Source organism: Rattus norvegicus, chromosome 18 (genome assembly GCF_036323735.1).
Source record: "Rattus norvegicus strain BN/NHsdMcwi chromosome 18, GRCr8, whole genome shotgun sequence".
Lineage (NCBI taxonomy): Eukaryota > Metazoa > Chordata > Mammalia > Rodentia > Muridae > Rattus > Rattus norvegicus.
The window spans coordinates 3,548,988-3,574,353 of NC_086036.1; the positions used below are offsets into that span (position 1 = coordinate 3,548,988).

The 25,366-nt window shown below is 51.7% G+C and overlaps 1 protein-coding gene, 1 long non-coding RNA gene and 1 other non-coding gene across 9 annotated transcripts in view; 1 reads left to right on the forward strand and 2 right to left on the reverse strand.

Moving 5' to 3' along the window:
- Tmem241 (transmembrane protein 241) overlaps positions 1 to 25,366 on the reverse strand; it is a 152,234-nt gene that overhangs the window by 108,122 nt on the left and 18,746 nt on the right. For all 7 annotated transcript variants that reach the window (XR_001842036.3, XR_005496208.2, XM_017601069.3 and 4 more), the window contains exons 5-6: positions 15,883 to 15,960; positions 9,921 to 9,946 (exon numbers count right to left, since the gene is read on the reverse strand). Coding sequence is in view for 5 of the 7 variants with exons in the window: in XM_017601069.3 (XP_017456558.1) it covers positions 9,921 to 9,946; positions 15,883 to 15,960 (104 nt within the window). In the remaining 2 variants the exon portion in view is untranslated. The remainder of the gene's footprint in view (positions 1 to 9,920; positions 9,947 to 15,882; positions 15,961 to 25,366) is intronic.
- Positions 18,334 to 18,468, reverse strand: LOC120098391 (small nucleolar RNA SNORA17). Its single transcript, XR_005496573.1, has one exon. It is a non-coding gene; the product is annotated as a small nucleolar RNA SNORA17 (small nucleolar RNA).
- On the forward strand, positions 19,719 to 21,536 carry LOC134482901 (uncharacterized). Its single transcript, XR_010059613.1, has 2 exons — positions 19,719 to 19,865; positions 21,324 to 21,536. It is a non-coding gene; the product is annotated as an uncharacterized LOC134482901 (long non-coding RNA).

Below are 25,366 nucleotides of genomic sequence, written 5' to 3' on the forward strand. Positions count from 1 at the left end.
AGCACACACAGGGGCAGCACTCAGTCAGCACACACAGGGACAGCACTCAGTCAGGACACAGGGGCAGCACTCAGTCAGCACACACAGGGGCAGCACTCAGTCAGGACACAGGGACAGTACTCAGTCAGCACACAGGGACAGCACTCAGTCAGGACACAGGAGCAGCACTCAGTCAGGACACAGGGGCAGCACTCAGTCAGGACACAGGAGCAGCACTCAGTCAGGACACAGGGGCAGCACTCAGTCAGGACACAGGGGCAGCACTCAGTCAGCACACAGGGACAGCACTCAGTCAGCACACACAGGGGCAGCACTCAGTCAGCACACAGGGGCAGCACTCAGTCAGGACACAGGAGCAGCACTCAGTCAGCACACACAGGAGCAGCACTCAGTCGGCACACAGGGGCAGCACTCAGTCAGGACACAGGAGCAGCACTCAGTCAGGACACAGGGACAGCACTCAGTCAGCACACACAGGGGCAGCACTCAGTCAGCACACAGGGGCAGCACTCAGTCAGCACACAGGAGCAGCACTCAGTCAGGACACAGGGGCAGCACTCAGTCAGGACACAGGAGCAGCACTCAGTCAGGACACAGGGGCAGCACTCAGTCAGGACACAGGAGCAGCACTCAGTCAGGACACAGGGGCAGACTCAGTCAGCACACAGGGGCAGCACTCAGTCAGGACACACAGGAGCAGCACTCAGTCAGCACACACAGGGGCAGCACTCAGTCAGCACACACAGGGACAGCACTCAGTCAGCACACAGGAGCAGCACTCAGTCAGGACACAGGGGCAGCACTCAGCACACACAGGGACAGCACTCAGTCAGCACACACAGGGGCAGCACTCAGTCAGCACACACAGGGACAGCACTCAGTCAGCACACAGGAGCAGCACTCAGTCAGGACACAGGGACAGCACTCAGTCAGCACACACAGGGACAGCACTCAGTCAGCACACACAGGGGCAGCACTCAGTCAGCACACACAGGGGCAGCACTCAGTCAGCACACACAGGGACAGCACTCAGTCAGCACACAGGAGCAGCACTCAGTCAGGACACAGGGACAGCACTCAGTCAGCACACACAGGGACAGCACTCAGTCAGCACACACAGGGGCAGCACTCAGTCAGCACACACAGGGACAGCACTCAGTCAGCACACAGGAGCAGCACTCAGTCAGGACACAGGGGCAGCACTCAGTCAGCACACAGGGGCAGCACTCAGTCAGGACACAGGAGCAGCACTCAGTCAGGACACACAGGGGCAGCACTCAGTCAGCACACACAGGGGCAGCCTCAGTCAGCACACACAGGGGCAGCCTCAGTCAGCACACACAGGGGCAGCCTCAGTCAGCACACAGGAGCAGCACTCAGTCAGCACACACAGGGGCAGCACTCAGTCAGCACACACAGGAGCAGCACTCAGTCAGCACACACAGGGGCAGCACTCAGTCAGGACACAGGGGCAGCACTCAGTCAGCACACACAGGGGCAGCACTCAGTCAGCACACACAGGAGCAGCACTCAGTCAGCACACACAGGGGCAGCCTCAGTCAGCACACACAGGAGCAGCACTCAGTCAGCACACAGGAGCAGCACTCAGTCAGGACACAGGGGCAGCACTCAGTCAGGACACAGGAGCAGCACTCAGTCAGGACACAGGAGCAGCACTCAGTCAGCACACACAGGGGCAGCACTCAGTCAGCACACAGGGGCAGCACTCAGTCAGCACACAGGGGCAGCACTCAGTCAGGACACAGGGGCAGCACTCAGTCAGCACACAGGGGCAGCACTCAGTCAGCACACACAGGAGCAGCACTCAGTCAGGACACAGGGGCAGCACTCAGTCAGCACACACAGGGGCAGCACTCAGTCAGCACACACAGGGGCAGCACTCAGTCAGCACACAGGGGCAGCACTCAGTCAGCACACAGGAGCAGCACTCAGTCAGGACACAGGGGCAGCACACAGTCAGGACACAGGGGCAGCACTCAGTCAGCACACAGGGGCAGCACTCAGTCAGCACACACAGGAGCAGCACTCAGTCAGGACACAGGGGCAGCACTCAGTCAGGACACAGGGGCAGCACTCAGTCAGCACACACAGGGGCAGCACTCAGTCAGCACACACAGGGGCAGCACTCAGTCAGCACACACAGGAGCAGCACTCAGTCAGCACACAGGGGCAGCACTCAGTCAGGACACAGGGGCAGCACTCAGTCAGCACACAGGGGCAGCACTCAGTCAGCACACAGGGGCAGCACTCAGTCAGGACACAGGGGCAGCACTCAGTCAGCACACACAGGGACAGCACTCAGTCAGGACACAGGAGCAGCACTCAGTCAGCACACACAGGGACAGCACTCAGTCAGGACACAGGGGCAGCACTCAGTCAGGACACAGGGGCAGCACTCAGTCAGCACACAGGGGCAGCACTCAGTCAGGACACAGGGGCAGCACTCAGTCAGCACACACAGGGGCAGCACCCAGTCAGGACACAGGAGCAGCACTCAGTCAGCACACAGGAGCAGCACTCAGTCAGGACACAGGGGCAGCACTCAGTCAGCACACACAGGGGCAGCACTCAGTCAGGACACAGGAGCAGCACTCAGTCAGCACACAGGGGCAGCACTCAGTCAGGACACACAGGGACAGCACTCAGTCAGGACACAGGAGCAGCACTCAGTCAGGACACAGGGGCAGCACTCAGTCAGCACACACAGGGGCAGCACTCAGTCAGCACACACAGGGACAGCACTCAGTCAGGACACAGGGGCAGCACTCAGTCAGCACACACAGGGGCAGCACTCAGTCAGGACACAGGGACAGCACTCAGTCAGCACACAGGGACAGCACTCAGTCAGGACACAGGAGCAGCACTCAGTCAGGACACATGGGCAGCACTCAGTCAGCACACAGGAGCAGCACTCAGTCAGGACACAGGGGCAGCACTCAGTCAGCACACAGGAGCAGCACTCACTCAGCACACACAGGGACAGCACTCAGTCAGCACACACAGGGACAGCACTCAGTCAGCACACAGGAGCAGCACTCAGTCAGGACACAGGAGCAGCACTCAGTCAGCACACAGGAGCAGCACTCAGTCAGCACACAGGAGCAGCACTCAGTCAGGACACAGGGGCAGCACTCAGTCAGCACACAGGGGCAGCACTCAGTCAGCACACACAGGGACAGCACTCAGTCAGGACACAGGAGCAGCACTCAGTCAGGACACAGGGGCAGCACTCAGTCAGCACACAGGGACAGCACTCAGTCAGGACACAGGGGCAGCACTCAGTCAGCACACAGGAGCAGCACTCAGTCAGCACACAGGAGCAGCACTCAGTCAGGACACAGGAACAGCACTCAGTCAGCACACAGGAGCAGCACTCAGTCAGGACACAGGAGCAGCACTCAGTCAGCACACAGGGGCAGCACTCAGTCAGGACACAGGAGCAGCACTCAGTCAGCACACAGGGACAGCACTCAGTCAGCACACAGGGACAGCACTCAGTCAGCACACAGGAGCAGCACTCAGTCAGGACACAGGGGCAGCACTCAGTCAGCACACACAGGAGCAGCACTCAGTCAGCACCCAGGGACAGCACTCAGTCAGCACACAGGGACAGCACTCAGTCAGGACACAGGAGCAGCACTCAGTCAGGACACAGGGGCAGCACTCAGTCAGCACACAGGGGCAGCACTCAGTCAGGACACAGGGGCAGCACTCAGTCAGGACACAGGGGCAGCACTCAGTCAGCACACACAGGAACAGCACTCAGTCAGCACACAGGAGCAGCACTCAGTCAGGACACAGGAGCAGCACTCAGTCAGCACACAGGGGCAGCACTCAGTCAGGACACAGGAGCAGCACTCAGTCAGCACACAGGGACAGCACTCTGTCAGCACACAGGAGCAGCACTCAGTCAGGACACAGGGGCAGCACTCAGTCAGCACACAGGAGCAGCACTCAGTCAGCACACAGGAGCAGCACTCAGTCAGGACACAGGAGCAGCACTCAGTCAGCACACAGGGGCAGCACTCAGTCAGGACACAGGAGCAGCACTCAGTCAGCACACAGGGACAGCACTCAGTCAGCACACAGGAGCAGCACTCAGTCAGCACACAGGAGCAGCACTCAGTCAGGACACAGGGACAGCACTCAGTCAGCACACAGGGGCAGCACTCAGTCAGCACACAGGGGCAGCACTCAGTCAGCACACAGGGGCAGCACTCAGTCAGCACACAGGAGCAGCACTCAGTCAGCACACAGGGGCAGCACTCAGTCAGGACACAGGAGCAGCACTCAGTCAGCACACAGGGACAGCACTCAGTCAGCACACAGGGGCAGCACTCAGTCAGGACACAGGAGCAGCACTCCGTCAGCACACAGGAGCAGCACTCAGTCAGGACACAGGGGCAGCACCCAGTCAGGACACAGGAGCAGCACTCAGTCAGGACACAGGGGCAGCACTCAGTCAGGACACAGGAGCAGCACTCAGTCAGCACACAGGAGCAGCACTCAGTCAGGACACAGGGGCAGCACCCAGTCAGGACACAGGGGCAGCACTCAGTCAGCACACACAGGGGCAGCACTCAGTCAGGACACAGGAGCAGCACTCAGTCAGGACACAGGGGCAGCACTCAGTCAGCACACAGGAGCAGCACTCAGTCAGCACACAGGGACAGCACTCAGTCAGCACACAGGAGCAGCACTCAGTCAGCACACAGGAGCAGCACTCAGTCAGGACACAGGGGCAGCACTCAGTCAGGACACAGGAGCAGCACTCAGTCAGGACACAGGGGCAGCACTCAGTCAGCACACACAGGGACAGCACTCAGTCAGCACACAGGAGCAGCACTCAGTCAGCACACAGGAGCAGCACTCAGTCAGGACACAGGAGCAGCACTCAGTCAGGACACAGGGGCAGCACTCAGTCAGCACACACAGGGACAGCACTCAGTCAGCACACAGGAGCAGCCTCAGTCAGCACACAGGAGCAGCACTCAGTCAGGACACAGGGGCAGCACTCAGTCAGCACACACAGGGACAGCACTCAGTCAGCACACAGGAGCAGCCTCAGTCAGCACACAGGGGCAGCACTCAGTCAGCACACAGGGGCAGCACTCAGTCAGGACACAGGGGCAGCACTCAGTCAGGACACAGGAGCAGCACTCAGTCAGCACACACAGGGGCAGCACTCAGTCAGGACACAGGAGCAGCACTCAGTCAGCACACAGGGACAGCACTCAGTCAGCACACAGGGACAGCACTCAGTCAGCACACACAGGGGCAGCACTCAGTCAGCACACAGGGACAGCACTCAGTCAGGACACAGGGGCAGCACTCAGTCAGCACACAGGGACAGCACTCAGTCAGGACACAGGGGCAGCACTCAGTCAGCACATAGGGGCAGCACTCAGTCAGGACACAGGGGCAGCACTCAGTCAGGACACAGGGGCAGCACTCAGTCAGCACACACAGGGACAGCACTCAGTCAGGACACAGGAGCAGCACTCAGTCAGGACACAGGGGCAGCACTCAGTCAGCACACACAGGGACAGCACTCAGTCAGGACACACAGGGGCAGCACTCAGTCAGCACACACAGGGGCAGCACTCAGTCAGGACACAGGGGCAGCACTCAGTCAGCACACAGGAGCAGCACTCAGTCAGCACACAGGAGCAGCACTCAGTCAGCACACAGGAGCAGCACTCAGTCAGCACACAGGAGCAGCACTCAGTCAGCACACAGGGGCAGCACTCAGTCAGGACACAGGGGCAGCACTCAGTCAGCACACAGGGGCAGCACTCAGTCAGCACACAGGGGCAGCACTCAGTCAGCACACAGGGGCAGCACTCAGTCAGGACACAGGGGCAGCACTCAGTCAGGACACAGGGGCAGCACTCAGTCAGGACACAGGAGCAGCACTCAGTCAGCACACAGGAGCAGCACTCAGTCAGCACACAGGAGCAGCACTCAGTCAGCACACAGGAGCAGCACTCAGTCAGCACACAGGGGCAGCACTCAGTCAGGACACAGGGGCAGCACTCAGTCAGCACACAGGGGCAGCACTCAGTCAGCACACAGGAGCAGCACTCAGTCAGCACACAGGGGCAGCACTCAGTCAGGACACAGGGGCAGCACTCAGTCAGGACACAGGTGCAGCACTCAGTCAGGACACAGGAGCAGCACTCAGTCAGCACACAGGAGCAGCACTCAGTCAGCACACAGGAGCAGCACTCAGTCAGGACACAGGGGCAGCACTCAGTCAGGACACAGGGGCAGCACTCAGTCAGCATACAGGGGCAGCACTCAGTCAGGACACAGGGGCAGCACTCAGTCAGGACACAGGGGCAGCACTCAGTCAGCACACAGGGGCAGCACTCAGTCAGGACACAGGAGCAGCACTCAGTCAGCACACAGGAGCAGCACTCAGTCAGCACACACAGGGGCAGCACTCAGTCAGCACACACAGGGGCAGCACTCAGTCAGGACACAGGGGCAGCACTCAGTCAGCACACAGGAGCAGCACTCAGTCAGCACACAGGAGCAGCACTCAGTCAGGACACAGGAGCAGCACTCAGTCAGGACACAGGGGCAGCACTCAGTCAGCACACAGGAGCAGCACTCAGTCAGGACACAGGGGCAGCACTCAGTCAGCACACAGGGGCAGCACTCAGTCAGCACACAGGGGCAGCACTCAGTCAGCACACAGGAGCAGCACTCAGTCAGCACACACAGGGGCAGCACTCAGTCAGCACACAGGGGCAGCACTCAGTCAGCACACAGGGGCAGCACTCAGTCAGCACACACAGGGGCAGCACTCAGTCAGCACACAGGAGCAGCACTCAGTCAGCACACAGGAGCAGCACTCAGTCAGCACACACAGGGACAGCACTCAGTCAGCACACAGGAGCAGCACTCAGTCAGCACACAGGAGCAGCACTCAGTCAGCACACACAGGGGCAGCACTCAGTCAGCACACACAGGGGCAGCACTCAGTCAGGACACAGGGGCAGCACTCAGTCAGCACACAGGGGCAGCACTCAGTCAGCACACAGGAGCAGCACTCAGTCAGCACACACAGGGGCAGCACTCAGTCAGCACACACAGGGGCAGCACTCAGTCAGGACACAGGGGCAGCACTCAGTCAGCACACAGGAGCAGCACTCAGTCAGCACACAGGAGCAGCACTCAGTCAGGACACACAGGGACAGCACTCAGTCAGCACACAGGAGCAGCACTCAGTCAGCACACAGGAGCAGCACTCAGTCAGCACACAGGAGCAGCACTCAGTCAGCACACAGGAGCAGCACTCAGTCAGGACACAGGGGCAGCACTCAGTCAGCACACAGGGGCAGCACTCAGTCAGCACACACAGGGACAGCACTCAGTCAGGACACAGGAGCAGCACTCAGTCAGGACACAGGGGCAGCACTCAGTCAGGACACAGGGGCAGCACTCAGTCAGGACACAGGGGCAGCACTCAGTCAGGACACAGGGGCAGCACTCAGTCAGCACACAGGAGCAGCACTCAGTCAGGACACAGGGGCAGCACTCAGTCAGCACACACAGGGGCAGCACTCAGTCAGGACACAGGAGCAGCACTCAGTCAGCACACAGGAACAGCACTCAGTCAGCACACAGGAGCAGCACTCAGTCAGGACACACAGGGGCAGCACTCAGTCAGCACAGCACTTAGCACAGCATCTGCACCTGGAAATCTTATTTAATTTTTTTTTTTTTTTACTTTTTATCACGTGATAGGATCTCACGATCTTGCCCAAGCTGGCTTTCAATCTGCAAATCGCATGCCTCAGACTTCTGAGAAGCTGGTATTACGGGGCTTTCTATGCCACCATACCTGGCTTTCAGGAGATTTTTTACATAGGGCATGTGAGGTATCTCATACCAGGAGAATCCTGTATGTAGGTCACAAGCATACATATGTGCACAAACATACACCACATGAGTGTGATGTGCAACCTGAGAGTTACAACCTCAGTACACGGTGAACAGTAATGCCAACCCATTCCTATGGTCCTCCCTGCTGTAATGTGTGGCTGGGTACTGCACCCAGACTTGCAGCCCTGTCACGGCCCAAGGCAGAATGAAGAACCAGGGACCCCTCATAGCTGGGCCTTAGTTATGAGTCAGAAGGACATGTGCCAGCCACGGCCCAGAAGCCTCTGCACTCAGTCTACCCTGGTCTGGCAGCTGTGGTCTCTAAAGGGTAGTGAAGGCAGGAGGGAGGAGTGGAGGGGACCACCAGGGGTTTCCTGGGCCAGCACAACAACGTGCGGGGTTAAGTGGGGAGGAGAGGAATCTGGATGGGCTTGGGGGCTCCCTCAACAGGAAGGCCAGCTAGAATACACAATGCTTCCTCACAAGCGGGATGGGCAGCACAGGGATATCAGGGGTGACACTGGACCGGCTCCCACAGCACCTGCCCTCAAGCCACACTGACCACATCAAGTAGTCACTCATAGATCACGAATAGCTCTGCACAGCAGCTAATCTCCTTCTAAAGAAGATGGGTCCTAAGGTTGTGTTGACAATTTTTTTTCAAGTTGCAACCTGTACTAAAAGCCAAGAAAGGTGAGTGAGGGGGACTGGGCGGATGAGAGCCCGGGAATCCATGAAACAACACAACCTAAACCAGTTTATGCTGCTGTTCTGCCTTCAGGGTGCTTCCCAATCACTGCTGAAGGGAGGGCAGTCCCGGCAACCAAACACTGTCATAAAGAGTGGAGGCACAGGCACCTACATCAGAGTCTGGCCTGCCTCGTACACACTTTGCTGAGACCCCTCTAAGGCACAGGGCATTTAAAAACCTCTCTATGATCACAGCCGGAGACCACAATTCAGACCCTGAGATGTACTTTGACCATCATGGAAATCACAGACCCCACCATGCTTGCTAGTCTATGTCAACTTTGCCCAAGATAGAGCTATCTGAAAGGAGAGAACCTCAGTTGAGAAAACACCTCTGTAAGATCCAGCTATAAGGAATTTTCTTAATTAGTGAGTGACAGGGGAGGACCCAACCCACTGTGGGTGGTGCCATCCATGGTCTGGTGGTCTTAGGTTCTATAAGAAAGCAGGCTAAGCAAGCCATGATGTGCAAGCCAGTAGGCAGCGCCTCTCCATGGCAACTGCACCAGTTCCTGCCTCCAGGTTCCACCCTGGCTTGAGGTCGCTGTTTTGACTTCCTTTGACAATGACCTGTGATGTGGAAGTCTAAACTGAACAATCCCTTTCCTCCTCAACTTGCTTTTTCCACTGCAACGGAAACCCTAGCTAAGACACCTAATAATGCAAATATCATTTTACAGAACGTGTGTGTGTGTGTGTGTGTGTGTGTGTGTGTGTGTGTGTGTGTGTGAACATGTGGAGGCTTGAGGTCATGACACAGGAATGATCCATTTTGCGTTCTGAGACAGGGTCTCAAAATCATGCCTCCCCGTTATATCCCACACTGGAATTACAAACATCTGTCACCACACTGGGCTTTAGAAGTGTGAGCTAGGGGTTAATAAGGGCACCATGCTCCTGTGACAAGCACTATTAACTAGCTATCTCCCCCCACCCCCTGCATCCCTCACCCCTTCTACCCTAGCCCGACCCTGATTTTATTTTTTTGACCCTAAGTTGTTGCACGGTTTTCATTTGGTTCTCCACCACCACCACTGCACAATTAGTGAAGTTCTGTGTACTCATCGTGGAAATATAACATTGGGTTAGTTTTCCCCTCAGAAGAAAATATCCCAGAAAGAAGAGAACAATTTTAAAAACGGGAAACAAAGCACAAATGTGTGCCTGATGATAGTAAATGATAATAAATCCCCCCCTTCAGCAATTTATAAGCGGAGTTAAAAATCAGGTTAAATCCTCAGGCTGTTTCAACTTACCTACAGATCTTTGAGAGCGATGTTTTCTGTATGAAAGTGAAGAGACATAATAATTAGTCTTTCAAAACTCTTTAATTCCCTTGAACAGAAACATTTAGATTAAAAAGCAAATAAATTATAAATGTTTTAGGGGGCTTAAGGGCTCACTGCCAGAGGATAGAGAGATGGCTCAGCAAAGAGAATCGCTTGAGTTTAGGAGTTCTGGCTGTTCTTCCTAAGGTCCTGAATTCAATTCCCAACACCCATATGGTGGCTCATAATTATCTGTAGCCCCAAGGGATCTGATGCCCTCTTCTGATGTGTATACAGGCAGATAAAACATCTACATATGCAAAATACATACATAAATAAATCTCTTGTTAATTTATTTATTTTAAAGAGAGCTTGCTGACACTTAGTGCTTACTGCAGCTTCTGCTGCTTGGACCAAACAAGAATGACTTAGCCAGAGCTGAGTCCCCACCAGAGTGCTCTGACCATGGTACAGTGTGAGCAGGTGAACAACAGCATGTCAGGGCCAATCCTCAAATTCTACACACAAATCTAAGGACAGAGAGAAGTCAATGTGATTTCCACAGGAAAAGAAACTAACCTCTACGCCAACTTCTAACCTCTGTGTATATATTAATTTATTTAGTGATTTATTTCAATATTTATTATTTACATATATGTGTGTCTGTATGACTTTACATGCGTACAGATGCTCAGAGACCAGAAGGGGGCACTGAATCTCCTAGAAATAGAGTTACAAGGTCATAAGACACTTGATGTGAATTCTGGGAACCGAACCCAGGACCCCTGCGAATGCAGTTAAGTGGTCTTAACCTCTAAGCCATACCTCCTGCCTCCCATCTAATGATTTTTGAGAGGGTGTTGGTCTTGCTATGTTTTCTAGATTATTCTTGAACACCTAACTCAAGTAATCCTCCTGCCTCAGCCAGAAAAAAAATAGCAGATTGGGGGAACAGAAAACCTGGCATTGGAATGAAGAAAGTGTAACCAGGATTCTTCCCTGACAATGTCTTTTTAATCAGATCAAGTAAATTAACCCTTGGCACAGAGAAATGAAGGTTTAGCTGAATCAGTCAGGAAGAATGACATATTAATTCTAGATATTTCAGATTCATTTCACTATCTGGTACAAACTACAGTTTTGGATGCCTATTCAGACAGCGTTAAGTATAAGTGTGTTTTGAAGAAGCAAAGGGCTGAAGCCAGGCACAGTGACACACACCTGTCATCCAGCACTCCAGACCCTAAGGCAGGAGGATCGTGAGTTCAAGGCCACTGTTGGCTACAGAGTGAGTTCCAGGCTGGACAACTTGACAGTTCCAGGGCAGTCTGAGACCTTGTCCAAAGAAATGAAACCGATGGTCTGCTCTCCGGGATACCTTAAGTTTTCACATGTTGCAAAATAGCTGAGTTTTTATTCTATTAATAAGTACATGCTATTTGAATACAAAGCTAGGGCTTGTCTCTTTGGGATCTTCAGACTAAGGGAAGCAGGGCGAGCATGGCTGTGCTGCCCCCTGGTGGGAAGAATGCCTCAGCTCATAAGACCTGTAGCTTTGACCCTGTTATGGTAAAATGTATTGTTTTTTAAGCTGTATTAGGATCTAAACATAATGTCAAGAGCAAGTTCAGAGGGCAGAGGTTGCAGGGCTGGCCTACCTTTGCCATGAAGAGCACATCTACTCAGTAACGACTGTTGGCTTGTGACAGAACGACGATGTCACCAGTCCACTGGAGTTCAGCCTCTCAGAGGACAGGTTCTCTTTATATTAAATTGGTTTTACTTCATTTTAGCTATAATGCATTTTGTTTCGTTTGATGTGGGGTCTCATGTAGCCCAGGCTGGCCTTGAACTCACTCCACCTTCCACTCCCGGGATTCAGGATTCAGATTTTTTTTTCCCCATGAGACAAAACTGTCTCATGTCGCTCAGGCTGGCTTTGGATTTAAAATAATCCCCCTGCCTCATCCTCCTGAGAAGTGGGACGATAGTATGAACTACCATGCCCGGATATATTTTCCCAAGTCCAGCCCTTTCTGACTAGAGAGGCTGAGATGGAGAGCAAGAATGTGAGCGAAGCTTATCATACCGCTCAGCTGCCCAGGACTCTGACAGCAACTGAGGCGTGACTGGAAGCCATCCCCATTTCAGGGCCTTCATCCCAAAGTAATCAGTCCCCATAACAGCTCAGGGTCTGGGGGAGACACCTGTAATCCCAGCCCTGGGGAGACAGAGACCAGAAGACTACAAGTTCAAGGCTAGCCTGGGCTACTCAGTGAGGAAGAAAAGGTCACAGTAACAAAAATTATAATGAGGGCAAAATCCCCTGTGGGTTACCTAATTTACTGAAGTACGCTCAGTGTGGCAGGGTGCCCTCCTCAGGGCGTTACCTACATGGCCAGTGTGCTTACAGGTCAACAACCATGAATGACACAGCCTGCCTGCAGGCCTGCCAGTCCTCCAGGGACAGCCTCTGACCTTAAGTCACCAGCCTTCAACTGCTTAATTCCCTCCCTCCCTTATATTTCCATTTTCCCCTTGTCCAGCTGGAAAACTCCATGCACCCCACATAGCTCAACTCAAACCTATCCCCCCACCCTCCGGAAGGCCTTTGCTGAGGTCACCAGTCCTCCCACATCCAGTTCCACATGACCCTACGGCATCAAAGCCCACACATTAGCATCAGTTCCTCTCCACTCAATTCTGAGCTCCAGGAGGGCCACAAATGCAGCTCTACATCTCAACTGCAGGCCTGACGAAATGTTTTCTATCTAGTATAAACAATATACATTAAAAAAAAAATAACAGTGATCATCCCACAAGCCACCAATAGCTGTAGGGAGTGGGTCTGATGCTAAGGTCCTGTTTTCCGATTGGTTCTTGATTTGTCAGTAACGAAAGCCACGGACCAATTGCTGGGCAGAAGGTACAAGCGAGACTTCCAGGTCCCTGGAGGCAGGTGAGGAGATGTGAGGAAGGAGAATGAAGTTTTGCCATGCTTTGGAGGGAGAAGAAGCCGGCAGCTGTGTGAGGTCTCAGGAGGAGCTGGGGCCTGTGGGTGGTCAGGGGTGTCTGGCAGGGGCTAGATGGGGCTAACCACTGAAGTTTGGGGCAGGTGGCAAGAGCAGAGCTAAAAATATTATCAAAGGCATACTTTTCCAGATGGGAGACAGTAGTGCCCAGCAATTGTGCCAAGAAGGCAAGTTGAAAATGAACAACTCTGTGTGTGTGTGTGTGTGTGTGTGTGTGTGTGTGTGTGATCTGAGGATTCAAGGGAAGCTGGGAGAAGCTGGTAGCCAGGTCACTTCCTAGAGCAAAGTCAACAATTAGTTTACAGTCAAACTCTGATGTGTAAGGGAGAGGGGTATACAGAGAAAGAACACATAGGATTAACTATGTGTGGTGAAAAATGAACTACAGACTGTATATCAAGTAAATTCTCATAATCTAGGAATGTTTCCATGACGGGTCAGTTTCACTCTTTAGAATTTACCCCATTAAAATGTATTCAAAATGGCAAAGCCAAACCTTACCATAACCTGGTTTTACATGTATTATTAGTGTTGGGGGTGCACGTGCAGCTCCAAGGACAACTTACGGCAGTCAGTTCTCTTCTACCATGTGGGATCTGAGAGTCAAGCTTGGGTGTGCAGTGTGGAGACAGAACCTTACCCAGTGAGCCACCTCACTGGCTCTGACAGTGTGTGAGGGAGGGAGCAAGTGTGTTCTTCATGAGGTAGGGGCAAGAGTGGAAGCAGGAGCAGCTGAAGCTGAGAGGGACAAGCAATCCTAGGATGCTAGGTCTCTCTGTCACTAAGGCCTCTCTCTGTCCAGGACGTGTGGATAACATGGGCAGAGCTGGACTGGGACAAAGGAGCTAGTAAAGCCTCCTGCCTAAGGTACGTGAGGTAGCCCTTGCTACTGTGTCCCCTGTGACCCATTTGCTGGGGATACTTCACCCTTGCTACTGTGTTCCCCTCTCCCCGCCGTGAGTGGGTCGAGTGTCACTAGTATGGTCTTTCATAGATAGGAACCCCAAAAGGGAAATTTCAGGGATTATTGTTAGAAAAGGCAAAATATGGGAAAGCTGAGAGAAAAAGCAGATCCTCAAAGAAGAAGCTTAAAATTTTTAAAAGCTAACATTTCAGAAAACAACCCTCAAACTGCCACTGTTTGGTTACAAAATGAACTAGGAGGCAGGTGATATGGCTCAGCAGATAACGGCACTTAACTACACGGGTCTTAACAAGCTGAGTTTAATCCCCGGAACCTATGGAAATGTGGAAGGAGAACTCAGTCTACAAAGTTTTCCTCTGATCTTCGCATGTGCATAGTCATTCTCGCCCCCTGGTTACACACAGAGACACACACAGTCACACAGACACACGCAGAGAGGAGAGGGAGATAGGAAGGGGGAGGGTGGATTTGGGGCTCAGACAGAGTGCTTGGGTAGTGCATGCATAAGCCTTGGTTCTGATCTCCATTACCACAGGAACGGGACACAGTGGGACACACTTGCAACACTTAGCTACACACTAAGCTCTCTGTAACAAAGTAGTCAAGGATCTCCCATCTAAATACCTATCCTGGGCTGCAGGGGCAACCTTCAGACTGCAAAGTTAAACCAACAGTAAAGGCTGATTGGCCTGAGGATGTAAAATGGGATTTCTGTGCCCAGGGTGAATGGGAGCGGAATGCAACTTTCATGCCCTCTCCAATGAAGGCCTGGGTAGACAAAGGCTCAGTGAGACTGCTCCTTTGTTCTTTTCCCCATTCTCCTGCCTCCATTCTCCTGTGCTGACCTCTTTCATTATAGCCTGCTTCTCTTCTGGTCTCTTTGTCTGGGAAAACGCTCCAACAAAGCTGTCCCTCACTGGAGCTACCCAGGTGACCTTCCAGTTCTTTAGAAACAGTATCTAAACCCTAAAGCCAATCTCTGTCGAGTGGGCAAAGGGTCGAGCTCTGTGTAAGTAGCTACACGTGGGAATGCTTTCCCACAGCAAATCCCTCCTTGTCTCCTACGGGTCTAGCTCTTCCCTGGCCTGGGGTCCTGCTGCATCTCCCATCCTCAGGCAAGCTGGGCTCCCTGAGTCAGTAACCACTATCAGATAGTCTTGACTGGAAAACTGCTGGAAAGAAGGACATACATTTGAGTCGTGTCTTGTGGGGCAATGGACCATGCCAGGGAATGTGGTAGGGTTGAGGTGGGCTCAGAAACCCCAGCACCTCATACCTGAGGACAGCAGGTATTACAAACCTGACCAGATTCCTGACCTGGAACTGGTGACCACACTCCCCACATAAAGAACATGACCTATAGTCACATAGCACAGAACATAGAGTTCTCCATGCTAATAAGGTATCTAGAGGACCTGAGGTTTAGCCAATAAGCTTCCAATCCCAGGTATTCCTTCCTGCAAAGGGTATTTAATCTCTGGTCCACCCTGAGGAAGTGGCGTGCACCCATTTTCCACGATGGACAATGAATAAACAGTGTGGGCAAGCAAGGACTGTCTCAACCGCAGTGGGGAAAGCCTTTCCCTACAGAGCCGCCCCCTAAGTCTCCTGCAGAAGACATTTACCCCTGAGCTAAGCCGGAGAGAGCTCAGCCCATTGTGGGTGGGGCCTCCCCTGGGCTGATGACTCTTGATCTTTCTATAAGAAAGCAAACTGAGCAAGCCATGAGGAGTCAGTGAGCAGCTCCCCTCCAAGACCTCTGCATCAGCTCCTGCCTGCAGGTTGAATCTGAGTTGCTGCCTTCACTGCTTTTGAAGTGAACTCTTGTACGGAACATGAGTGAAATGAGCCCTTCCCTTGTCCGGTTGTTCTTGGTCATGGGGTTTCATCACAACAGTAGCGCTAACTAAGCCAGGTCATTGAGTAAAAAGCAGGTCTGTGGCATTTAAAGCAGGGGCTGTGAAACTAGGATTTTGCTTGATCCCTTCCTTACCTCTTTCCAGACGCACTTCTGGAACCCACAGGTGAGAACTTCAGCTGCATTATGCAAAATGAGAAACACAGGAACTGCCTGAAGACAAACAGAATAACGAGCATGAAAATACTTCCTCCCATCTTGCAGCTATGACTCTCGCCTTTTGTTTAAAAATAAGATATATGGGAACATTCATGATCTCTCCAAAGACTCATCTAGGCCAGCACTTTGCTCAAGTGTTCATTCTCCCTCCGACATTTACTTTCTCTGCATGCAAGTTTGTCCCGTGTGCACGCAATGTCCACAGAGGACAGAAAAAGCATCAGCTTCACTGGAACTGGAGTGACAGACGGCAGACGCTACTATGTGGGTGCTCAGTCAGGATTGAGCCTGGGTCCTCTGCAAGAGTGACAAGTGTTCTTAACCACTGAGTCGTCCCTCTAGCCTTGAAGTATTGACTTTGGTAGAGTATTTGTCTAGGTCCCTCTCCTACAGGGTTTTTTCATCCAGTCATAAGCACCTCGTGTGTATCATGCACCGTGCCGGGTCCAGGGAACAAGTCCCATGAGCACGGTGGAAACGCAGCAGGCAGGAGCTCAGATGGAGCACAGGACGCGACACAGCCAGGGAAGAGCTAGCCTTACGGTTGAAACAACGGCTGAGAGCTTGATGCTTAATGAATGAAAACACGGGGGATACAGGCGACTCTAACCAAGCGGCAAGTGAAAGGAAGTGTGCCAGGCTGTTATGCAGCTGATCACGCTTACAACAACTTTGAAACCTTTTACTGATTCTTTGTGGATTTTTGCATCATGCGCCCCAATCCGCTCATCTCCCCTCCCCTCGTACCTGTTCTCTACCCCTGCCACCTCCCTCAGATAGAAAAAACTCGTTGTGGAAGCTGCAGTGTGTCACAGTGTGTCACAGTGTATACGATCTTTTCTCCACGCTTCTTTGCTTACAAATGTTCACTGCAATGAGTCACTGCTCTGGTTTGAGGCCTCTGGCTTCTGCTACTCCGGCAATGCTGGATCCTCACTGGGACACCTCTCAGAGACCCTGTGGTTGCCCTGTGTCATGAAGATCTTGCAGTTCTTGGACTGGTCCCTTCATGCAGTCCAGCAGCTCACTGTTGGGGAAGATGTAGAGCCAATTCTAATCCCTGGACCTGGGCCTGAGAGGTGTCTGAGAGGTCAGCCCAGTGGCTTTCCAGCTGTCTGGGCTGGCTCACTTGCAACCAACCATCCAGGGCCAGCTCCATCCTGCTCAGGTAAGGTGCAGGGTTCTCCAGAATGTTGGAGCAGGTTAGGGACAGTTCTATTCTCATGACCTGGGGCCAGCTCTCCTGCCTGCAGTACTGGCAAGGAATGAGGGAGGGGAGGAGGGCATATTTCCCTCATCCATGCCACCACCTAGCAGACAAGAGGCAAGGGCAGCTCTCCTGCCTCAGGGCCCACAGGAGGGGAGGGAATCTCTCCCTTGCCTATGCCATATTGCATAGAAAAGAGGCAGGGTTGGGTCTCCCACACTCACCATGCCCTTGAGGCCAGCCTGCTTGCAATTCCCACATCTAGGGTCAGCTCTACTGTGTTTCCCAGGTGAGGTGCAGGGCCTGCTTTCCCAAGTGCTGCAGCAGGTGAGGGTCCGGGCCAGCTCTTTGCTCTCATGACCACAAGGCCGGGTCTCTTGCCTGCCACAGGTGGTGAGGGGCAAGAGGGGAGGAGGGTATCTCTTCTTTGTCCACCCCACAGCATGGGAGATGAGTGGAAGGGCCAGGTCTCCCAGGGTCATATATTGGCGCTGGCTCTCCTGAGTCCTGAAGCCGGCTGGAGTGGAAGGGCTTTCTAGTCCTCATACCCTGAGGATCCACTCTCCCATGATGCCCAGGTGAGGGGTGGGGCCAGTTCTGCACAGACTTCAGACATCAACTGTGCCTGGGCAGCAGCCCAGACCAGGAATCTCCGCCTGGGCTTTGGTGGTAACAGACCCCTGCTGCTACAGGACCGTGGACCTAGTCACAGCCCTGGCTGGAGCACAGGCCAGTACCCCACCATGGTCTCACCGGCTACTCACATCAGGCTGTCCTCACTACCCTCGGGTCTCCAGTTCTGCCTCTCTTTATTGTGCCCACATTCTTGGTTTCTCTCTTTTTTTTTTTCCATCTATCACTTACTTGCTTCTCTCAGAGGCACCCAGGGTCTCTGAGTGTCTGGGGTCATCTCAGGAGTGTTATGCCCTGCTTGTGCACTGTGACACCAGGCACGGGTCATCTCAGGCATGGTCTGCCTCCTGTGGTCCCTGGGCCTGCACAATGCCAGTCTGGTGGTGGCCACATCAGATGGCCCAGTCCAGTGGCCCCTTGCAAGAGTTGACTGCCTCAGGCTCACCCCGCCTGGGGCCACCATCGCATGTGGGGTTCTTCTAGTCTCTAACTTGCTCCCCATCCTGGAAATCCATCCAGGCTTCCCTGGCTCCAGACTGGTGGTGACGTCAGGCTTATTCACAGGTGAGAACACTGAGTGTACACATAGCCTCTCTCCTCCCTGCCACCTGCTGATGCACACATGACATGGAAGCCATACTTGAAACGCCTCTAGGGGCAGGAAGCTAAGAAAATTTAAATGGCCTTTTAGGATTAGATAATGAAAAGCAATGGCTCTTGGCTTCTTTTACATGAGTGCTCTGCTGCATACGCATCCTCCTGCCCGAAGAGGGCGTCAGATCCCCCTATACCCTATAGACAGTAGTGAGCCACCATGTGGTTGCTGAGAACTGAACTCATGACCTCTGGAAGAGCAGCCAGTGCTCTTAACCACTGAGCCATCTCTCCAGCCCAGCTTCTGCTTTCTTGACTATGAATCCAGAAACAAGATTAGGTTTGGGATTGAGAATTCAGAACTTTAGACCTGAACTACAGGCCCCGAGGGGCTTAACTGTCTAGTTGTCACAAACTGGCCAGTTCTCTCCATCTCCCTTAGCCTAACTGATCAGAATCTGGAAAAGGATGTCTGTACGCACAAAACTGATTTCAAAGCACACGATTAATACCACGTGACGAACATATCCAAGTTGTCCAAGGATTTTTCTTTTCTGAGGCAGGATCTTGCTGTGTATGTAGCCCAGGCTGGCTTTGAACTCTAGATCATCTTGCCTGGGCCTTCTAAGTGCTGGGAATAGGAGCATGCACCTTGACACCCATTGTGCTTGGCACTATCGGCTGTCTACTGTGCATGGTTTCTTGGACCTCCTCCTAAGTCTATGAGCAGATACATACATACATGATACACAGCTACAGCTGTGATTCTCACAGATAAGGTGGACACCGGGCTTCCAGGCAAGCTGCTCACAGTGACATTCAGGCCGCACAGGTCCCCAGTGAGCCTGCAGCTGTCTTAAGTTCTACAGTCAGTTGGTGTGGCTTATCCTTGTGATTCTAGCATGCAGGAAGCTAATGCTGGAGAATCACCACTAGTTCAAGGCCAGTCTGGGCTAGAGTGAGTTCCAGGCAAGCCTGGGTTATAGAGTGAGATCTGTGATTTAAAAAGAAAAGCAAATCCCGGCAGCAATAAAAGTACTAAGGTTTAAAACGGGTGAAGTCTAATAAAATTTATGCTATTTTTAAAAGGGGTATCATTCATTCTTTCTTAATTTTTAAGTCTGAATTTCTAAAGCCATTTTTCCTACTGAAAAGCTAACAAATGTTAGAGATCTAGTTTACAACTGACCAGTTACACTACCCACCTGGGAGGGATCTACCAAGGTGACGACAGTGCGCTAATTAGCGGCTCCATGCTGCCCCCACATACTCTCTGACCCAGGCAGTCGGAGAGCTGTTCCAGCGCACGCGCGGCATCTTGCTGGAACTACCGGGAATTCAACCGCAGGCTAGGCGCCGGAACTGGTCCGCCCTTTATTTATTATTTACCGCAACAAAATCCCGGTCCTGAGCCTGGAGTGGCCAGAAGAAAGACACCCAAGCACCCACCAAGGACGCCACTGCAGTGAGTGAATATGTGAAGGAGAGACTGGAAAGATAGAGTACACAGACAGCCGAGATAGAGGATGTGGCAGGACCGCCCCCTAATGAATAAAGATTTTAGGGGACCAATCACTGGGTTGGGGAGGGGAAGCGAGGAGGCCGGAAGAGGTGACTTGGTTTTGAACAGGAGAGTTTGGAGAAGATGTAGCTAACAAGAGTTGTCTTGTCCCGCGCACCTCCACCCCACCCCCATATGCCACCAGAGGACTTAACGTAGAATGGCTTACAAACTAGGATGGTAGCTGTTGCGCCCGGCAATGGGTGTTACCTGTTGATTCTAAACTAAGAGTGTGCGGTGTTTTCCTTCACGTGGTGACTCAGCTGGGTTCCAGAGAGAAAAGTATGGTGGCGGCAAAGCATGGGTTTGCAAGAAGTGCACCCCAGCTAGCTGTGTGTGGCTGGTGTGGCAGCAGCCTGCTGTGGGAACTTAGCCAGTTGGGTGCAGAGATTTCGGAGCTCCGGGTCAGAGAGTCTCCTGAGATGAGAATAGGCCGGTGCTTTGTCGGCGCTACCTGGATTGCTTTTTTAGTATTTCCCACTACGATGGGACAGAAAGTGTAGTTGAGGGGTTTGTACATCGTGCTGAGATATAGAACTGGAGACTTGGTGGCAGTTTGGAACAGACAGATATGAGAAGCCCGCATATCTGAACCTGAGACCATGTGACATGTGCACTTGGGCTACCTCCAAAAGTCACGTCTGAGTCCATGGCCTTACTGCAGCTGGGGTCTGTGCAAATATCTGTGGCAGGGGGTGGGGAAGGTTGGAGAGGTATTCGAATGTCTCTGGTCTGGGCTACCACCTAAGCCATGTTGAAGTCCTAGCACTGTACTGAGCTGATTCCAGCCCTGGTCTGAACAGCATGGGAGAGCAGGCTCTGGTGGTGTGGGTGCAGGAGAGCTGGCCCCAGCCCTTACCTGGGCAGCACAATAGAGCTAGCCCTGGTGGCAGGCACTGGCCCTTCTGCTGACTCTGTGCAGTGGACAGGAATGGGAGAGATGTTCCTCACCCTGCCACTCCCCGACCACCTGTGGTAGGTGGGTGAGCTGGCTCAGAAAACTAGAGGTGGCCCTGTCCCTCACTAGCTACACAGAGGTCAGGAGAGCAGCTCCAACCTCTCTCCTGGACAAAGTGTGAGAGCTGGCCCTGGTAGTGTGGGTGCAGGAGAGATGCTGAGCTGACCACCTAAGCTTCCACCCAGACCCAGATCCAGGGCTCTGAGTTGGCCCACCCCAACATCTACCCCATCTGTGAACTGCTGTAGCACCTGACAAGGGCCAGTCTACAGATGCAAAGCTATAGATCTCCATGACACGAGGCAGCACAGGGTATCTTAGAGGAGTCCCAGTGAGGATCCAGTATTGATAGTGTAGCAGAGGCCAAAGGCCTTGGACCAGACCAACAACCCATTGCATTGCAGTAAACATCTGCAAGAAAAACTATTGGGAGCTGGAGAGACGTCTCAGCGGTTAGAGCACCGACTAGACCAGCAGTCCTGAGTTCAATTCCCAGCAACCACATGGTGGTTCACAACCATCTGTAATGAGACCCAATGCTCTCTTCTGGTGTGTCTGAAGACAGCGACAGTGTTCCCACATACATGAAATAAATAAATAAATCTTAAAAAAAAAAACTACTTGGGCAAAAGGGTATATAATCTGTGACACACTGGAGCTTCCATGGCAAGATGGGATTTTTGTTTTGTGGTTTTATTTTTTTAATTTCTGTATATATTTCATATATATATATTCATATTATTTTATTTTTACCTTTTGTTTTCCTTGGAGGGGAGTTTGCAAGAGTGAAGGGTGGATTTGAAGGGATGGGGAAATGAGTGGGATTGGGGTGCATGATGTGAAATTGGGGTGCATGCTGTGAAATTCACAAAGAATCAGTAAAAAAGTTAAAAAAAAAAAAGAAGAAGAAAGAAAATCGTGGTCTTGACCACAGACATCGTCTAATCTACAGAGATCTCGGTGACCCTCGCACGACTCCTGGATTAGCTTTCTTATTTGTATTATTAAATTTTAGTCGGTGGGTATGGACAGAGGGCAACGCACAATCCACAGGAGTCGGTTCTCTCCAAGGGGGTCCCTGAGACTGGACTGAGGCTCTCAGGCTTGTCGGCAGGCAGCTTGGCCTGCCATGACATCTCGTTGGCTCCCGGGGCCAGCTTCTTCATTTCTGTACAAGAACGGCAATCCTGCTTCTCTTTGGATGAGTTTTTAAGTATGTGGTTGTGCCCTTCATGTACTATATGGAATGACTGCACTAAGGCCCTCTCTGAGGGGAGCAGCGGGAAAGACACTTGTTTTTAAGACTGTGTCTTCCCTGTATCCTGGGCTTGTGATTGACTATACAGCCCAGGATGGCTCTTAAGTTCTGGCACTCCTCCTGCTCCAGTCTCATGGATGTCAGAATTACAGGGATAAGGCACCATATCTGGAAATTTTTAGTATTTTTCTATGGACCGCCACACTATTTTCCACAGCAGCCATACTATTTTAGGTTTCTGACAGAACTACACAAGCATCCAGGTTTCACCATGTCCTTACCATACTTGGGTCTGGTAAAAGTCATCCCATGGGAATGAAATACTAAATAGTGTCACCTGAAGTTCATATTTGCATCTTCCTTTTTAAAGAATTTACCTAATATCTATGGATGTTTTCCTTGCATATATATCCATGTACCACGTGCATACCTGAAGCCTACAGGGGCCAGAAGAGGGCAGTGGAGTCCCTGGAACTGGAATTACAGACGTCTGTGAAGTACCACATAGATTCTGGGAACTGGCTCTGGATCCTCTTTAAAAGCAGCCAGTGTTCTTAACCACTGAGCCATTGCTCCAACCCCATTTACATGTTCTTATGATTAATTAGGTCGGGAAGCTTTTTTCGGTCTCTTTATGCATTCTCTTTAGAGAGAAGCGTCTATGTAAATAGCCCTAACTAGCCTAGAGCTCACTGGGGATGTTGGCCAGGCTGTCGTGAGACTCCGAGATCTACCTGCTCTGTCTCCTGAGTGCTAGATCAAAGGAGGGCTCCTTCGTCCATTTGTACGTCAAGTGGCTCAGGTTCCCAATAACAGTTGTTAGGAGTTCTCCCATTGGTCTGTATAGGACTCTGGTTTTAAATACATAATTTGCAAATCTTTTCTCTCATTCTACAAATGTCTTCTTACTTTGTTGATCATATCCTTTGATGCAACTATCTATCTATCTATCTATCTATCTATCTATCTATCTATCTATCTATCGTGGTTTTTCACTGAGATAGGGTTTCTCAGTGTAGCCTCGACTGTCCTGGAACTCCCTCTATAGACCAGGCTGGCCTTGAACTCACAGAGCTCTGCCTCCCAAGTGCTGGGATTAAAGAGGTGCACCACCACACCCGGCACAACTAAGTTTCTCATTTTAATGAAAATTAAAATTAGCGCAATTAGTATTTGTTTTCTTCTTTTGTGCCCTGTGCCTTTGGTGTCATTACTAAGAAGTTGTTGTCAAATCCAATGTCAAGGAAGCTCTTTCCCTAGACTAATTTTAATACGCCTTTTTTTACACTTGATCTTAGCCAAAAGGCTGAGAAGTGATATAAGCCTTTTTATAACTGAAAATTTTTCATGTATTTTGATATTCCCATCCCAACTCCTCCTCCACCTCCCTAACCTCCAACTTTGCTTGCTCTTTATCAAAAATCAATGAAACCAAGAAAAATAAACAACACACACACACACACACACACACACACACACACACACACACACACTCCAGAAAAATGAAAAGCAAAGGCTGGAGAGATGGCTCAGCGGTTAGGAACATTGACTGTTCTTCCCGAGGTCCTGAGTTCAATTCCCAGCAACCACATGGTGGCTCACAACCATCTGTAATGGGATCCGAAACCTTCTGGTGTGTCTGAAGACAGCTACAGTGTACTCACTCTACAGTGTACTCACATACGTAAAATAAATAAAAATCTTTAAAAAAAAATGAAAAGCAAAACAGAAAAGCAAAAGACAAGCATGTTTCCATAGTCTTAAAAAAGGCTTATTAAACAAATTTCAGATTTTGGAGCCATGTATAGATAGAACGGGAAGAGAACAACAATCCTGGGGAGTTACTACACTGCCTCAGAGTCCAAATTTAAAAGACAAAACATTACTTAGGTGTCCATCCACCTTGATAAGAAAACAGCAAAGTATCCTCTAAACCTCTCTGCCCACAGAGCACAGCCGCCCTCTGGCCTCCTCAGACGAGCTTTTTCTGCTCAGTGGATGTGGAATTAAAAAAAAAGACATGAAGCTGGGAGGGGCTGTGGTGTTGGTTCTAGGACTTAGAGGAGTGAAGTAAATATGATAAGTACACACGTCTGAAAATCTTCAGGGTTTAATAAAAATGCTACTAGGTTGTAGCTGAGTGATAAGAATGCTTACCTAGCCTGTGTAAAGCCTTGGGTTCAATCACCAGCACCACAGAAGGGAGAGAAGGAGGGAGGAAGGGAAGGCCGGGAGGGCATGTGCAGGCCTGGGCTGGGCGGTTACAGGACCCCCACCCCACCCCAGGGCAATCTCCATTCCATGAACATTTACACTCCTCACCCATGTGGATCTGAATTCCTTTTTTCTTTTTTTTCTAAAGATTTATTTATTTTATTTATATGAGTACTCTTAGATCCCAGGACCACCAGCCCAAGGATGACTCCACCCACAACGGGCTGGGCCCGCCCTCACTGATGCTAGCTGAGAAAATGCCTTCCCTGGAGGCGGTTCCTCACCTGAGGCTCCTCCCCTCTAATGACTGTACCATGTGTCAAGCTGACACATAAACCAGTCAGTACACCAGGTACTGGTCTACTCTGGGCCATACCTGTATTCACAACTGCATCCACCATCCCCTGGACCGTTTTTCTCAATTCACCAGTTCCTCTTCAGCAGCAGGTGAAGGTCTATCCCTGACTCTCTGCTTCCGAGGATATCCTGCACTGAGGCAGAATGCCAAAGCTAGCCTCCTTGTGAAATCTGCTCAATGGAGGTCTGACTGGCAAGACTTCACAACTGCTATTGTGTCTCTCTCTGCCCACCTTGTGAGACAAGCTGGCAGTCCGCTATATTCTATTTATCTTTAATTCAGCAAAAGCAGAAAAAAGCTCTATGTTAACTCAGGCCCAGGACCTCTCTGTCCTGGTTTGAGTATCAAGTGGCCCCTCAGAAGGGCTCACGTATTGCAGGATTGGTCACTAGGTAGTGGCACTAATTTGGAAACATCTGGGAACTTTAGGCAGCAAGTCCTCCAGGTGGAAGAAGTAAGTTCCTGGGGCACAGGCCCTTGAAAGCTACTCCTAGTTCTCCATCTTCTATCCTGCCGTCTCCCATCTGCAGTGGGGTGAACAGCTTTTCCGCATCCTCCACTGTCAGGATGGTCGGCCTCACCACCGGCCCAGGACCTAAGTGGCAAGGACTCAGTCT